The 17618-nt window shown below is 35.6% G+C and overlaps 1 protein-coding gene across 1 annotated transcript in view; it reads left to right on the top strand.

Annotated features, from left to right (window-relative positions):
- The window catches only part of kto (mediator complex subunit kohtalo), a 104424-nt gene that overhangs the window by 3388 nt on the left and 83418 nt on the right, over positions 1–17618 (top strand). The window contains exons 2-7 of the mRNA XM_089647356.1: positions 382–591; positions 2112–2271; positions 4854–5045; positions 5689–5799; positions 6019–6177; positions 9106–9310. Of these exons, the coding sequence (XP_089503482.1) occupies positions 400–591; positions 2112–2271; positions 4854–5045; positions 5689–5799; positions 6019–6177; positions 9106–9310 (1019 nt within the window). The 5' untranslated portion in view covers positions 382–399. The remainder of the gene's footprint in view (positions 1–381; positions 592–2111; positions 2272–4853; positions 5046–5688; positions 5800–6018; positions 6178–9105; positions 9311–17618) is intronic.

Raw genomic sequence — 17618 nt, 5'->3', positions numbered from 1 at the left:
ATAACGCGAGTAAAGAAGTTTCACTTCAAAAAAACTTTAATATTAGGTATTTAAAATATCTGATGTGAAGCAATCTTGTGTGTTCCTACTAGTCATAGCTGTATAAAATTTATTTTTTATTATTAAAAGCCTATTGTTCTCAATGTTGCAACTTTATTTAAATAAGAAATAAAACTAAACCATTTTCTATCAGTTCAAATGCAAACAAACCTCTAATCAGAATCATCCTCAAATTATGTAAATAAAAAAAATCAGGTGCCACACACCTGCCACCGCTGTTACTGATGTTTCTTGATTATCCATCTCCGTTTAGCAGTTTAGGTACTTATATATTGTTTAGGTATTAAAATGGTGATTATTACATGTATTCAATGTTTTCAGTGCTGTACCACCGCCACTATGCTGGGTCTGATGTATGAGAAGCGGCCCCTGAAGCGGCCGCGCCTGGGGCCTCCGGACGTGTACCCCCAGGAGCCCAAGCAGCGCGAGGATGACATGAGCCTGGTCAACGTGAAGCATGGCTTCCCCACTGTGCCGCAGCTCAGCGATGAATTTGGCACGGCCAGGAACTGTAACATCACCGCTTCTAAGGTAATGGACTAATATAGAATACAGACACAAATAACAACTAGACGAATATATTATCATACTAGCTGTACCCCGCCACGCTTTCCTGTGGCTCAGTTTGTCTGTGCATATAGAGAAACAATAGCGTGTGTTGTCCAAAAGGTGGAGCTGTTTAAAAAAAAGGATGTTTGTACCTGTCACAGGTGACATCAATATAATCTAAGTATATAAAAATACGCACATATAGCGATGCTACGAGATTCATCTAGAACGTCTCGCCCATACAAAAAGCATCGTAATCCGAACACTTCAGACATAATGCGAAGCGTTCTTATCTTGCTACCTACCCGTCTACGAGCACCTACTTGCGAGCAAACTACCTACGACAATACATTGTGAGTCAGTCTAGCACATTACGCGCATTCGCTAGAAGGTTCTAGCCTATTGCCTAGGCATAATTCCAGTGCCATCGAAACTACCAGACGAATCTCGCTGAAGCGAGTGACCCGTAGTTTACCAGTGGTCTCGCGTGCTTACTACCGCCACGGGCTGGGCTATATAAATAGGCCCGACGCAGCGAGTATTTAGTATTCAGTCAACTAGCTCGCCCGCTCGTAACCTTGACCCAGATATCGCCTGCATTCCACGCTAAATAATATAGTGCCTACTCGTATTTATCCCGTAAAATAAACGCATTATTATTGTGAAGTAATTGCTATTTGTGCATTCTTAAATAAACGCTCCAACTGAGTAAATCGAGACTTTTATGCATCCCCAGTTAGGGTGTGTGTGAAGGCTAGGATAATGCGGAAGGAAAGGGAGATAGGGAAGGGGAAGGGTGGGAAGCACCTGGCTGTTCACAACAAATGTAATGCCATTTCAAGCAACTTCTGGATTCTGAATTATGGCTGTTAACCAGGGCGACACTGAGAGTATTTTCCACTCTGATTTATGTGCTATATATACATGTATGTAGCTACCAATACGAGGTGTCCGGAAACTCGCAGTGGTAGCGAGAAACTGAGGAATTTGCAGTCGATTTTGCGGTATAACTTTTTTGATTTTAGCTTTTATTTTCGAGTAAATCTAGTCTGAACATGGAATTTTTTAAGTCAAATTTGAAGAAATTTGGTCGTAAAGGATTTAATATCAGCTGTTTGCTATCGTTTAAAATGTGTCGAAGCGTAGACCCGGCTCCAAAACATTTTTTGGGTCCTATTGTTGATGTAGATTCTTCAGTTTCCGCTTGCACTACGAGTTTCCAGACACCTCCATAAGTATATTTCAATATTACATTTAACACTATGTAATTAAGATCGAGATATTAAATAAGTAAGCAATCAAGGTGAAGAGATGTAGCCCGTTTAAGTCTAGAGTCACCAATGCTATTGTTTTTGATAGACGTGCTTGAGACAGTTTTCCGCTAGTGGCGCTAGTATATTTTAAGTTGTCGGTGTTTTTGTCTGTGGCCAGCAGTGGCTACATTTTGATGGAGGTAATTTCTATATAATTTGAATTTGTACTAATAAATGGATCTGTTGCAGGTCGGGGCCTACTTCTCTGGAATTCTGACCCGCAAGGAGGAGCTGAGCATCCTGCCCGACTGCGGGAGGAAAAAGCAGCAGATCAACCCCAAGGACAACTTCTGGCCCGCCACCGCCCGGACTAAGGGAGCTATTGAAGCCTGGTTCAAGGACCTTGCCGGTGAAATATCCTTCCATATATTCTTCTATGTAGCCTCTACTCAACCTCTGGGTCCAGAGCTTTCATTGAATTTAACATTAAAAATAGATAAACAAGTGCATGGCATTTGGCAGCCACCTCTGGTCTGGAGCCCCAAAACATCGTCAGTTTGATAGATTCCCCTTCTTAACAAAGTCAGATGGGAATGCTGTTCTTTTTCTACTCATATTTCAATGAAAGGTGCTCCAAGAAACTAGATTCTTTCGGCACTGTTGTATAGTCGGGATACACGCCAAAGCGTGCCCAACATTTGTACACGATTGACATTTGTCACATGAGAATGCGTCGTTTTAACGACTCATTCTTGAATTCAACAGCTTGACTATAGAATGATTTGCCAGACTCTGTGTTTCCTCCATCCTACAAAATCAAATTCACCATCTTCAAAGCCCATGTTCACTCTTTCCGTTCCTCAGAAAAACCCTCCACCCAGCATCCCCAAAGATGAAATAGGCCCTGAGGGATTTAATTTAATGGAGAAATTATTTTCCTCAGCGTCTCCCGTGTGGAGTTAATGTAAAACAAAAAGTTGTTTTAGTATGATACATCTATTCTATATACAGGTTGTCCGGGGGTAAAGTGCTCAAATTTCGGGAGGTGATTCTACATAGCGCCCTTCGTGGCAGCCGGACGTGTCCTTCAACTTTTAGTATTTTTTTATTATTTTCAAGGGAAATGAGGCAACATAAAAATACAAAAAATGTTTAAACACCGACATCTGCGATTGCCCTCCTCTAGAAAAAACAGAACAAATAAAGTATCTAGGAATCGTAATTGACCATAACCTTAGATGGATACCTCACATCAAACAAATCACAAATAAACTTCTCAAAACAATACACATTTTCCTAAACATAAGAAACATATATAAAATAAAACAATATATTTTGCACTTTGCCAATCAATAATAGAATATGGAATTATTGATTGGGGAGGAGCAACAAACTCGGCTATCAATTACATAGAAACCGCACAGAAAACGATCTTAAAGGTAATACTAAAAAAACATAGACTGACTGATACAGACCAAATATTCAACAGCTGTGACGTACTAGATATACGCCAATTATACGTTAAAACACTACTAAACTACATTTTTGACAAAAAAAAAATTTCAACATACACAAAATAACACTAACAGACCAGTTAGACAAGCGTACAAAGAAAACATAAACTACTCCGACAGTAAATTCAAGCTTTGGACAAAGACACTACCAATACCATGCAATAAAAGCTTTCAACAGTTTAAAACTTGAAATTATAATTGAGGAAAATAAAAATAAATTCACACACAAAATTACAAAATGGATTAAAGAACAAAAAAGACAATATTACCAAAATTTCATATTATAAAATGAAGGCCTCAGCACGGGCAAGCCACCCAGTGAGGCCTACATTACTGGAAAACTTGAATTGTAAAAAATATTGTACCTAATAAAAAAAATAAAAATAAACATCCTTTTGAAATTATTTTTAAAATCAGTTATTCAACATTTTAAATAAACTGAACAACCCATAATCAGAACTTTATAGTAATGTGGTTAGAGTGCAGTGTGTTAACCCATTGGCCTCCGAATTGTTTAGCTAAAAATTTGTCCTTCACATCCGAATTAATTATGTGACAAAAGTTTTAAATCTGCAGTGGTGTACTAAATCTAATATAACTTTTAAACTAAACATGCAAACGTAACAATTTTTTTAAATTTACTTGTGCATTGAATCAAGGTATGTAAAAAATATATGTAGTGTTTAAAAAAAAAATAATATTATGACTAAACGAGGATATAAAAATAACTATATAATAAAAACCAATTATTTTTTCTTTATTTTTTTATAATTGGATTAAGAAAATTTGTACATTAATCATACTTATTACCATAATATATTTTTTTTACATAAACATATACTTAAAACTAAAAATTAAATTTAGTATGGTAATCCTCAAAGTATTCAGGGATGTAGAGGGCCATTTTGCATGATTTGCATTCCCAGCGCGATCCAGACCTCTTAGACCAGTATAGCTGTAGGGAGGACTTTTGGCATGAAGCCATCAGCAGGCATAGGGCTAAGTAGGACTGCAGCTCATCGGAAGTCACCTCCGTCCATCCTGGTCTGGCTTGACCGCAATAAAAATAATAAAATGAAAAAGTATCCTTTTTGGTTTTTGACAGTTAAATTGTAAAATCAATTTTTCAACATACTTCTTCGAACTCCTGGGTTGCCGGTAAATGGAATCCGGCTAATAATTGGAGACGAATTCCACGTCCATTCATTAGGATTGGTAGAATTGCGATATTTTGCTGGAGGTATGGAAGCCGACAGGCCTTCTTCACTCGCTGAAACTTCCACTGTCTCCTCAGTGGACTCTTCTTCCTCAGACTGCGGATCTGAGGAATCTATGTGGTCACTGAGGTTATCGTGGTCAGATTCATCCAATAAACTCTCAATTTGGGCTGATGTTAGCCGCCCACCACGCGTTTTACGAACAAGCTTGTCGATTTCCGAACCACCCGCCATTTTGAAATCAATTTGTCCTTGTGCAGGAAGCAAGCCGCTCATGTCCCTGGCCAAGAAGGCGCCCAACTTCAACAAGAAGGAGGAGATCTTCATGACGCTGACGGAGCACCAGGTGCCCATGTCCCGCGCCGCCTGGTTCATCAAGCTGAGCTCTGCCTACACGGTGGCCGTGTCAGAGGCCAAGATCAAAAAGAGGCAGCTGCCCGATCCCACCACCGGTAATCCACCTCATCTCCGTAGATTATAGAAATAGTGTAGATTTATTTATTTAATATCAACGGTATAATTATACCATAAACAATAATAACAACACGTTTGACATTAGATGGTACAGTGACATCAGAAAGTATGAAATGAATATAAGCTCTAGAATGATGTAAAAGTAAGATGTACAAAACATAGAGGTAGATATAGGTTAATCTTAATTGAAAAAATATGATAGTATAGCCTTCTTGTACCTTCTGTGCAGTTAACCGAATTTCTTAATTTGACCCTGTCCCCTTTGGTCATATTTACCTGTATCACACTTCGACTAAGAACTACCAGCTTTATCTTCATTTTCTTAACGCACATTTTTATTGGCAGCTATCTTTAAGCAAAGCCTCAGCGAGACTGATATCCTGGGTTCAATTCCTAGATGTGACCAAATCTTTTTCTGATTTAGTATTTAAAATTTTTGTCTGAGAATCTTCATTGATGAAATGAACATTTGTCGAATCTCTTGTAGTTCTTTATATGAGGTGATTTCAAGATAATTTTTCATTTTAGATTCATGCTGGATAAATTCTTCTAAAGGTCTAATACACTCTCTGTCTTAATAAAAATTGCCATCTAATTAAATGTAATTTTTATAATTTTCAGAATGGACATCAACACTGGTGAAGTTTCTCAAGGATCAGCTTCCCAAGTTGGCTGAGCACTACCAAAACCCACCAAGTAGTATCCCCGACAAAACACCACCTCCTACTTCAGGTGAATCAATCAATCAGCCAATCAATGAATCAATCAATCAATCAATCAATCTGCCAATCAATTAACCAATCCACGAATGACTCAATTAACCAACCAATCAGTCAATCGACTACTAATCGATCAACCAATCAACCAACCAATCAGTCAATTAAATACCAATCGATCAGCTAATCAACCAACCAATTAGATAGTCAATCAATTATAACTTTTATTTTACAGGTAACACCACCCCAGGCCCGATAATCGCGCCCCAGGGTATCAGCAGCTCTGGTGTCAACAGTTCCCAACAATCGGGGAACAACCAAACGGGGGCCAATCCGCCTGGCACTCCTGGCAACACTGTGCCGAATTCCTTGCATTCTCCTGGCATTCCCAGTGGTGAGAAAAAAATTGGTTCTACTTTGCTTTTTACTTACTAAGGTTATGTTTGCTTCATCATTTCTTTTTTTTTATTATGTTCCTAAAACATATGAAAGGTTTTTTATCAACAGGATGCAAATAAAAAATTTCATCGTGGAGTGACATTGATTTAATTCACTTTTCCCACAGCTTTTGGTGCCCTCCACTTCAAACATCTGTGCAGTGGAACCTTTATATAAATATTATTTGTCATTCATCTGTTACTGAGGGTCTAACGAATCTGGAATTTGAAAAATATAGAGACAGGTTTAACCCTGTCGACCTCATCAATCCCGCCGGGGAATGAATATAGTGGGTATTCATTTACCACATACCGCACCACATTCATACATCGCCAACTCTTGCATCATGTGGGCACAACGGTTGTGGGAGCACCTTATCCTATTGACGGAGGACCAGAGTTTATGAGTTATTGAGAACCCAGGCTGTCTCTCAGTGGGGCCCTGTGTGAGACGGACATTTCTCACATCAGCCCATTGCCACGGATAGTGCGCCAACTGCCGCACGCAATGGTTATGTTCGCCGTGCTGTATGCTATGTAGCAATCACATATATTGTTAACACACGTATAGGTACGGCAGTGAGTGAATTAGCACCCAAAATAAGGGGCCGAAAACTGACAGCTCTCCCGGCCGAGGGGAATCATTAAATATTATTATTATTATTATTATTATTATTATTTTTTAATGAGCAGGCAACATACGGCTGATGAGCTCATACCAATTTCCTAGTTAATAAAGTTAGTTCATAGCTAATCCTTTCTCCTCTCCAAAAAATAATACAATTGAGCTATAAATTGGTTTGTATTAGTAGAATCGATGAAATTTTGTGAAAGTTCCACGCATCCACTACTCTATTTGCAAGGTTGATTTTCGGGGAACAATAATCATAAACACATTAAATACAAATATGTAGTAACTTTTGAATCAAAAGTGGAATTATTGCAATTATTGAAATTCAATTAATCTGTTCCCCTAAAAAATGGTGCAATGATGAATAAAAACATTGTTAAAATTATTATCTTTATTATACTGTGGTGGCAGAAGTGAAAGCGGTGGAAAGTTAATATTATTTAGGAGAATTATCACCATCAATTAAAAGATCAGATAACTCCGATTTCGGTGATGGGTTAGTTTCGCCCGTTGTCAGGTAATACAGTGTTCAGGAGTAAAGTGCGCAAACTTCGGGGGTGATTCTACATATAGTCCAAGTAAAAAAGATAATTAACTTTTTTCCAAAATTTCAATGTTTTAAGGTTGTATTCAGGTATAAAAGTTGAATTTTTTGTGCGTACAAAATAATATTCTTTTATTGAAAAAAAAATTTGTACAGAAATTTTTTTTTTACTTCTACCATCGTCTAGAATCACTTCCCGATGTTTGTGCACTTTATCCCCGGACACCCTGTATATATTCGATTTTACCCTTTAGGCTTTTAAATATTTTTACATACAAGTCCCAAAAACGGGGAAATTTCTCATGGAATTTCAGAATGCTTCTGAAATTCTATTTTAAATTTGTTATAAATTTCTTATTTTTGAAGTAGTCGTAAAAACAAATACCGTTTTAGTTATTAGATAAAGTTATCTTTCAAATATTTGTATTTGAAATAAACATTGATTGATATTCCAAATAATAAAATTTTAATATCAAACACGAAAATTATAATTTTTTTGGTAAACTAATGTTTAAGACAAGATTTTTTATGCATAGCACAAAGGGTAACAATTATTTTATAAGCAATAATTATTAGCCTGAAACACTCATGCACATTGAAAAATCTCCTGATAAAAGATACATGACGCCAACGGGACTCGAACCCGTGTCCCTTCGATTTAAGGTCGACAGCTCTGACCACTGAGCTATGGCGGCTTATCTCTTATCCGCGAAATAATTCAATATATACTAGTGTTTCATTCAACAATTACTGCTTGTTACATTTTTCACCTGAAACAAATAACTTTATTTATTAGTTTACCAAAAAAATTATAATTAATATTTGACAAGTTCTAGTATCTTCACCAAAAAATGTAGACAATTTGTCTCGACGCCATCTAGTGAGAGAGTTAGCACTTACAATGCCTTTCTCATATAAAATAAAGTTGGTTGTTTCAGGTGAAAAAATGTAACAAGCAGTAATTGTTGAATGAAACACTAGTATATATTGAATTATTTCGCGGATAAGAGATAAGCCGCCATAGCTCAGTGGTCAGAGCTGTCGACCGGAAATCGAAAGGACACGGGTTCAAGTCCCGTTGGCGTCATGTATCTTTTATCAGGAGATTTTTCAATGTGGATGAATGTTTCAGGCTAATAATTATTGCTTGTAAAATAAACACGAAAATGTTAGCAAAAAAAATTACCGAAACATTTTGACTCGAATCGTCCATAATTTTGAAAGAATTCGATGTTTAGAAAACACATTTCTTTTTTGTAGGGAATTAGTAAGAAAACTGTTACTTCACTTTTTACGCCATTTATACAATAAACATATATAAATAATTTTTTATCTTTAAAAAAATCATCCCAAATTGTAATCGTACACTTAGACAATTTTTAGGATTTTATCCTTAGAATCAAGTAATTATTTTATTATAACTGAGAAGAATAATTATTTCTCTTTCCAACAACGAACAAATCATATGTCTCCGCATTGCAGAAAAAAAGATAAAAATACTTTTATAAAGTACGGACTCCCCGGTCAGATCTATCCTTCAGGGGCTCTAATGAATACAATGTTTGTGGCTAGTAATGTCCTTCCGAGGCCTGAAGGTTTAATAAAAGACTCGCCCAATGTTACCTGTTTCCGTCTCTCCCGCTGTAATCAATCACATTGTGGCTAAATGTACTTTTGTTTTGGTTGACTAATGTAACACTCCATGTTTAGCTCTGGGCTCCGTGACCCCAACGGGCGCAGGCTCCGGATCGTGCGACGCACCCGCCGTGGACAGCGGCCAGGCCTTGCGGCAGTGGGGCTACTGCATCCAGCTGGCGCGCTGGCTCATCGAGGAGGGCCTCATCGACCGCCACGACTTCCTCACCTGGATCATTGAGCTGCTCGACAAGAGGACACCCGACGATGGTCTGTTGAGGTAAGAATTAGTATTGAATCAAAATATAATTAATTGTTGGAAATAAGTGCTAAAGCCATTAACACCAAACGCATTGATGAAAATTTGTCTCATTTGGATATAACCCCTGGAGCCTCTATATTTTGCAATGTATTTCTCTTAACCGAACTGTCATAATGTGGATTGCGCGGGAAATATTTTGGCATTACATGCGATTACAGATAAATTCGCTCTTCTTAAACGTATTTCAAAATAAAATACTGTTTTTGGCAGCAGATGAAGTACTCTTTTAGATATTAGTATTACAAACCTAAATCCGCAGTAAAAAATATAAAAATTTTGAGCGCAAACATATATAAAGTTTTTAAATTCGCTTGCTGATGGTTTTTTATTGTGTAAACTGTAATTACCATTTTACCCGAAACTAACAAACATATGAAGTGATAACGTCAACGAGTGCTGTAAAATATTTGAAAATAGATTAACGAACTTTATAAATGATTCAAAAAAAATTATTCCAAAAGGAAATACAGCAAAATTTCGTAAAATCAAACCGTGGATAACACATGGGCTTGTTGTGTCCATAAGACACAAAGAATGGCTTTATAAAGAAACAAAAAAAAAACCACTAGACATTAAATTAAATGTTCATTTTAGAGAATACAAAAATAAATTAACCACGCTCATAAAAAACACGAAAGAAAATTATTATAAAAATAAACTTGATGATTCTGAAAATGACAGTAAGAAAGTTTGGAATATAATCAATGAAATCATGGAAAATAAACAAAATACCAAAAGTAATACTATTAAGAGTGTAATACAAAACAATAACATAATTAACTGTATTGAAGAACCTAAAAAAGGAGCAAACGCTTTTAACGAATTCTTTGCAAATATCGGAAAGAGTCTAGCAGAAAAAATTACCGTGAAAAAATAAATAAGATGTATATTGAAAATATTCCAAATATAGAAACTAAACTTGAACTCTTCGAACCAACCAATCCGTCTGAAATTGTACAAATTATATCAAAAATGCGAGGAGGTTCTGCTCCGGGATTTGACGGTCTCGCTGTAAAAACACTAAAAATCATTAAAAATTATATTTCTACACCAATCTCTCATATTATAAACAATAGCTTTAAGACAGGAGTTTTCCCAAGCACGTATAAGAAAACCATAATCTCTCCAATATTTAAGTCCGGTAGCCCGGAGGACATTTCTAATTATAGACCCATTTCACTCTTATCTAATATATCGAAAATTTTTGAAAAAATTGTTAAAAAAAGACTAACTGCATTCTTAAAAAAAAACTCGATTTTAAATGAAAATCAATTCGGTTTCACAGAGGGAAAAAGTACCCAAGATGCCATTGCAAAAATTTCATCTAGTATTCAGAGTGCCCTGGACAAATCAAATAAATGTATAGGAATTTTTATTGACTTAAAGAAAGCATTTGACAGCATTTCCCATGAAAGACTTATATTAAAATTAAAAGAAAATGCCATTGACCACTTAGCTCTTAAATGGATAGAAAGCTACTTAACAGAGAGACCTCAAATTGTAAAATTAAACCAAACCTTTAGTACACCACTAACAAGTACATTTGGCATTCCTCAAGGCACGGTCCTCGGACCATTACTATTTCTAATGTATGTAAATGACATTTTCCAACAGAAAATCAAAGGTGAATTAATCTCTTATGCTGATGATACTGTTTTATTAATAAAAGGTCAAACATGGGAACTAGTTAACAAACTTGCAAATGAATGTATTAATATCTTAAAATCATGGTTTGATAATAACGTACTCACACTTAATGCCAAAAAAACAACATATGTATTATTTTCACTACAAAAAATACCTAAACACAAAGTAAATATCATAATCCATGATGAAAATTGTGACAATGTCAACTGTAAACTACTTAATCCTATTTGTACTGTAATCAACTCTTCTTCTGAAATTAAATATCTTGGTGTGATCATCGATGAAAATTTGAAATGGAAAAGCCATATTACGGAGTTAGTAAAGAGAATAAGGAAATGTATATATATATTTGTTAGGTTAAGAAATATTTTAAATGTGAAAATACTAAAAAATGTATATTATGCTCTTGTCCACTCCCTGCTTATTTACGGAATCATAGGTTGGGGAGGATCTTATAAAAACAACCTAAACTCAGTAAAAGTCTCGCAAAAAATTATTATAAAGGTAATACTTAAAAAAAACTCTACTTTCCCAACAAAATTGCTTTTTAAAATGTTTCCAGTACCAAATATTGATGATATATTTAAGCAAACTTCAATTATAAAAATGTGTAAAGAAAAAAATAACACAGAATATCAAGAATTTTACAAACTGATGAGAAATGGAAATCAATTTATTACGCCAATCTTTAAAACAACTCAAATGCAAAACCATTATATTTACCAAGCCATAAAAAACTACAATAATCTCCCTTCCGAATTGCGCTGTATTACGAACCAACAAGAACAAATCTATAAAATCAAACTTTTTTTCAAAAAAAACTTATATTAAAAAATATATGGATATATTATATTTATATTTTACACATAACATTGAATCACTGAAGTAAGAATCGTGGCTCCCTTATCAGGCACAAGAGCTCCTCTTTTCTGATAAGGTATACATGACCAATTATGTACCTAAATATTATATTTGCAAAAAAATGTATGTATTAATGTAACTATGATCTATATTAAAATAATAAAAAATATATATTAATTAGACAAAAGTATTATAAAAATTATTGTCACTTCACTTTATATTTCCAACACTTATGTTTAACAGTTGTGAAGCGCCCTTTGTGGCAGCTGGACGCGTCATGCCGTCTCCAACCGCTTTGTGTTTTTTTAGTATTTTCAAGGGAAACGAGGCAACATCCCTTTGAAGTTATTTTAAAAATCAGTGAATCAACATTTTAAATTAACTTACCAATTAGTAATCAGAACTTAATAATAATGTGACTAGAGAGCAGTGTTTCAAAAATGAAAAATCGAAAATTGTGCTAAAAATATTCTAAATTCGCTTAAGTTGAACTTGGGACGAGAATCGGTAACTGTAGGTACGCCAGATGTTTTCAATGTTATTCTTGGAAACTCTGAAAGCCCTAACAAGTGCCCAAGGTGATTTATTATCTCGTCCGCCGCCTTTTATTTCGGAACAATACACCACTAACATAATCACCAGAAACAAGTTTACAAGGAGATGGAACGTCACAGCGGTGCTGCCAAGGTTTGTTATCTATGTGAGGATACTGTGACAGCGCTTAATTAGCAGCAGACACATACCTGGACGGATGACGAACCTCGTGCTGGCACTGTTGGTGGCACGGTGCACTCTTTCGCTGCAGTAGCTGGTCCAGTTTCCTCACCACCTGGGATTCTTGCTGCAGAGTCTCCATCCTCTACCTTCGTCGAATGTCACAGCGGTGCTGCCAAGGTCTGGAATCCATGAGAGGACATTGTGTCAGCGCTCTATTAGCAGCAGACACATACCTGGAAGGATGACGAACCTCGTGCTGGCACTGTTGGTGGACTCTTTCGCTGCAGCAGCTGGTCCAGTTTCCTCACCACCTAGGATTCTTGCAGCAGATTCTCCATCTCCGTGTCACCTGTTTCTGTACTTCATTTTATTTAACTTAATTTCAATTTCAATTTGTAATATTTATATATTTTTTTTGTAATATCTGCATTAACTGTACAGCGCCCCTGAGGTGATATTTCGCAAAAGCGGCGCTATAAAAATCATCCAATAAATAAATAACAGTTTTCAATCGCCGACAATAGAGGCATTGGCGTTTTTTCGAATTGCCGTCAAGGCACAGTTCTACTTCATACAATCAAATTTCTATTGCATATAGTTATGATTAAGAGGAACATCTGCGCAGTCTTTTTCACACAATACATAAAGTTGGATTTGAGGTCAAAATACCCAACCAAACTGAAATATTCTTTTTTAATGAAAAGGTATAGCTATTATCTATATTAGTAAATTATATTAGTTATATTACAGTATTTTTTAATTTGAACACACAAGTAAATGAAGTATCACATCCGTACTATATATTTGGTATTCCTTTTGATTTTTCAGTTTGGTCAAGTAAGGGCGTGAGCACACAGAGAGCGGTCAGAGTTCTGCGTTCTGGTGACCGTTGACCGCTCAAGAGTTCCAACGCACACAAGCGGCGTTCAAATTCTCGCGTTCTAGTTTCGTTTGGGTCTTTGCATATGCAACATGTCACTAGAAAGTTCATCATCCGTGAAAATATATTGCTCTTGTGGAGCTTAACAGCTTCTAAAAAGAAAAGAAAGTATTGGGTGCACCCAATCAACACAACGCGAGAAGAACAAGGCGAATTTACTAATAATAAAATTTACTTAAAATTTAAATTTACTAGTAGCAATTTCAAACCAAGCTTCGACTTTTTTTTCGCGTTTTTTATAATTTACATCACTTAAATCGTATAACAAACTCCTTTCCCTAACCAATTCAATTAACTTTTCTGTGTTTGTAACCTCAAACATCGCGGCGTTCTGGCGTTCTCTGCCTCGGCGGCAAAAGAACTCTTAGAACGCGGCGTTCCGTTTTGACCACCGCGGTCTGACTGCCCGCTGTGTGCGTTGTTGTTATAGTATCAGTACATTCTAATGAACGCCGAACGCGGAACTCGGAACTCCTGACCGCTCTCTGTGTGCTCACGCTCTTAAGGGTTTTCCAATAAGAGGTGTTATTTTGAATAGCCCGCTATTTCGGTAGATGTTACTTTTGAAGCTGTCATTTTTTGACATTTGACAAGTAGAAACTACGTTATTAATAAAAATGGAACGATACACGCTTCAACAACGCATTGAAATTATTAAAATTCACTTGAGTGAATCAAATGCAAATCATCTTGAGTGATGAGGCCCATTTCCACCTCGGTGGCTTCGTCAACAAGCAAAATTGTCGCATCTGGGGCTCGGAAAACCCAAGAGTTATTGTTGAAAAGCCTCTCTATCCTCAACGTGTGACTGTTTGGTGCGGTTTATGGTCCGGCGGAGTCATTTGACCTTACTTTTTCGAAAATGAGGCTGGAGCAACAGTTACGGTGAATGGATTGCGCTATCGAGAGATTTTATTTTATTTTATTTTATTTATTTATTTATTTTTTTTTTTTAATGCAATAAACAACATAATATATTATAATTTTACTGGTCTTCCATTAAAAGCCTTAGCTTGTGGATGGAAGAAGAGTTAACATTTCACATATTATGTACAAATAAAGTCACGTGTACAGTTAATACAATGCAGTTAATACAGTTAATACATTTCATATAATTACAATTACTATTTACTATAATCATGTATTTCAATATATATGTATGTGTAGGTAATATAGACACATGGCAATCAGACCCGTTAACTAAAATATGTAAACATATATGAATTCAGTAAGAAGAAAAACAAGTAAGATTTTTAGTGTGACATTCTCTAAAATACTTTTTGATGGAGTTCAACAATTGAATTTTGTTCCTAATGCTTCTGATTTCTATTGGTAGGTTATTGAAAAAGAATTTTCCTTGGTGAGTATAATGGTGTTGTGCAAAAGAAGTGTTTAATTTGGGGCACACAAATACATGTTTAAGTCTAGTACGATTTTCAGTTATGAATGCGTATTTATCTTTTTCTTTTATAATTTGTATAATTGAATTTTTTATAAATAAGTTTTTAAATGTTGGAACTTTGAATTCTTCGAATATGCTGTCAGTTGGAAAGTCTGGAGGTTTTTTTAGTATAATTTTTATTATTAGTTTTTGAACAATTTCTATGGGGGTCAGATTAGTTTTGTAAGCTGCTCCCCAACTGATAATGGCATACTGAAGAATAGACTGTACTAATGCGTAGTATATTGAGTATAGGTTTTTCGTTGATAAGAAGTTTCGTATTCGTAAGAATATATGAATTAACTTCCTAACTCTTTTTATTGTATGGTCGATGTGATCTTTCCATTTTAGGTTTTTATCTATGATTATTCCAAGATATGTAATTTTATCCGCTATTTTCAGAAGTGAACATTTTTGTTGGCAGTGATTAGTATCGTGTTGTGCGAGAGAATGATTATGTAAGAATATTTGAAGATTTGGAGGTACGAGGGTGGGTCAATAAGTCCTTAGAAAAAAGCATTAAAACAGTTTGTATTTTTGTATTTTTTTTTTATTTCTCAACATAATCTCCTTGGAGCTCAATACACTTGGTTAGACGTTTCTCAATTTTTTTTAAACCGTCAGAAAAATAAGTTTTCGGAAGGTCCTCAAAATAAGCATTTGTCCGATCGATGACTTCTTCATTTGAAAAAAAAACGTTGTCCACTTAGCCATTTTTTTAAGTTTGGGAAAAGGAAAAAGTCACTGGGGGCTAAATCTGGCGAATACGGTGGGTGGTCGACCAATTCGAACTTCAATTCTTCAATTTTAGCCATTGATCGTAAACATGTGTGAACACGGGCATTGTCCTGATGAAAGAGGATTTTTTTCCTGTTTAAATGAGGCCGTTTTTCTTCAATTTTGTTTTTTAGCTGGTTCAATAAAGATGCATAATAATCCCCTGTTATTGTTTTTCCTTTTTCCAAATAGTCAACGAAAATAATTCCATGTGCATCCCAAAATACAGTAGCCATAACCTTACCAGCTGATTTTACGGTTTTCGCCTTCTTTGGACATGGTTCGCCTTTCGCAATCCACTGCTTTGACTGTTCTTTCGTCTTGGGAGTATAGTGGTGTATCCATGTTTCATCTACAGTCACAAAGCGACGAAAAAATTCATCCGGATTGCTTTGCATGAGCGACAACAGGGCTTTATAGGCCACCACCCTATTTGTTTATTGTCGACTGTGAGCAAACGCGGCACCCATCTTGCAGAAATTTTTTTCATGCCCAATTTGTCATGTAAAATAGAAATGACGCTACCTTTTGAGATCCCTGTAACCTCAATTATCTCACTCAACTTTAATCTTTGGTCACTTAACACCATATCGTGGATTTTATTGATCATTTCTGGTGTAGTCACTTCTACAGGACGTCCTGAGCGTGGTTCATCCTTTGTTGATGTACGACCACATTTAAATTCATTTAACCAGTTATAAATAGTTGCAAGTGAAGGAGCAGATGTGCCATGAACTAAATCCAACTCATTTTTTATTTTCTTTGCTGTTAACCCTTTTATATTAAAATGTTTAATAACAGTTCTAAACTCAATTTTCTCCATTTTTGTAAACAAGCAAATTTTTTTTTTTAAATGTACGAGAAACACGCAACAACCCGACCAATCTCCTTGAAACTTCGCAGCATACTGAATCGGTAGTGCCGCTGCATGAAAACAAACCGCTTACAGTACTAGTCGCGCCACCTGTCGGCTTTTCTAAGGACTTATTGACCCACCCTCGTACAATGTTAGTGTTAATTTCGAAAGGAATGACATATGTTTTATCACTATTTAACGACAAGAGGTTATTGTCAAACCATATTTTTAGATTATTTATGTCTTCTGTAGCTTTTAGATTAATTTTTTCCCAAGTTTTTTCTTTTATTATAAGGACTGTATCATCAGCGTAAGAGATAATTTGGCCATGCAATGGTTGAATAAATATGTCGTTTACATACAAAATGAACAATATTGGTCCAAGCACGGTGCCCTGTGGGATACCAAAATTTGATGTTTCTTGGTCGCTAGTTTGGTCATTTATTTTAACAATTTGTGCACGATTGTTCAAATAACTTTCTATCCATTGGACGGCTTTATCATTGATGTTATTTAATTTCAGTTTTTTGATAAGCTTTGCGTGTGAGATACTATCGAATGCTTTTCTTAGGTCTATGAATATTCCTGCGCATTTATTTCCTTCATCAAGTGCAGAGTATATAAATGATGTTACATTTGCTATTGCATCTTGTGTGCTTTTTGTTTTTAAGAATCCGAATTGATTGGAATGTAATATTTTATTGTTTTCTAGAAAATCAACAACCCTTTTTTTCACAATCTTTTCAAATATTTTTGCTATATTCGATATTAGTGATATCGGTCGATAATTTGAAACATTTTGCGGGTCGCCGGTTTTAAAGATAGGGGATATTATAGATTTTTTATAATTTGTTGGGAATATGCCTTTAGTCAGACTGAGATTGATAAGGTGGTTTAGTGGTTTCAGTAGATACGTAGATATAGAAATGTGGTCAAAACCTGGAGAGGATCCGTCTTTCATGCTTTCTATTACAAGTTGTATTTCAGTTTCGGTAGTTTTTTTAAAAGTGGATAGTGTATTTTGTTT

Source organism: Hesperophylax consimilis, chromosome 26, assembly GCF_061612785.1.
Source record: "Hesperophylax consimilis isolate HC1 chromosome 26, BYU_Hcon_1.0, whole genome shotgun sequence".
Classification (NCBI taxonomy): domain Eukaryota; kingdom Metazoa; phylum Arthropoda; class Insecta; order Trichoptera; family Limnephilidae; genus Hesperophylax; species Hesperophylax consimilis.
The sequence above is the reverse complement of the archived record's forward strand: the minus strand, read 5'-3'. Positions and strand labels throughout refer to the sequence as shown.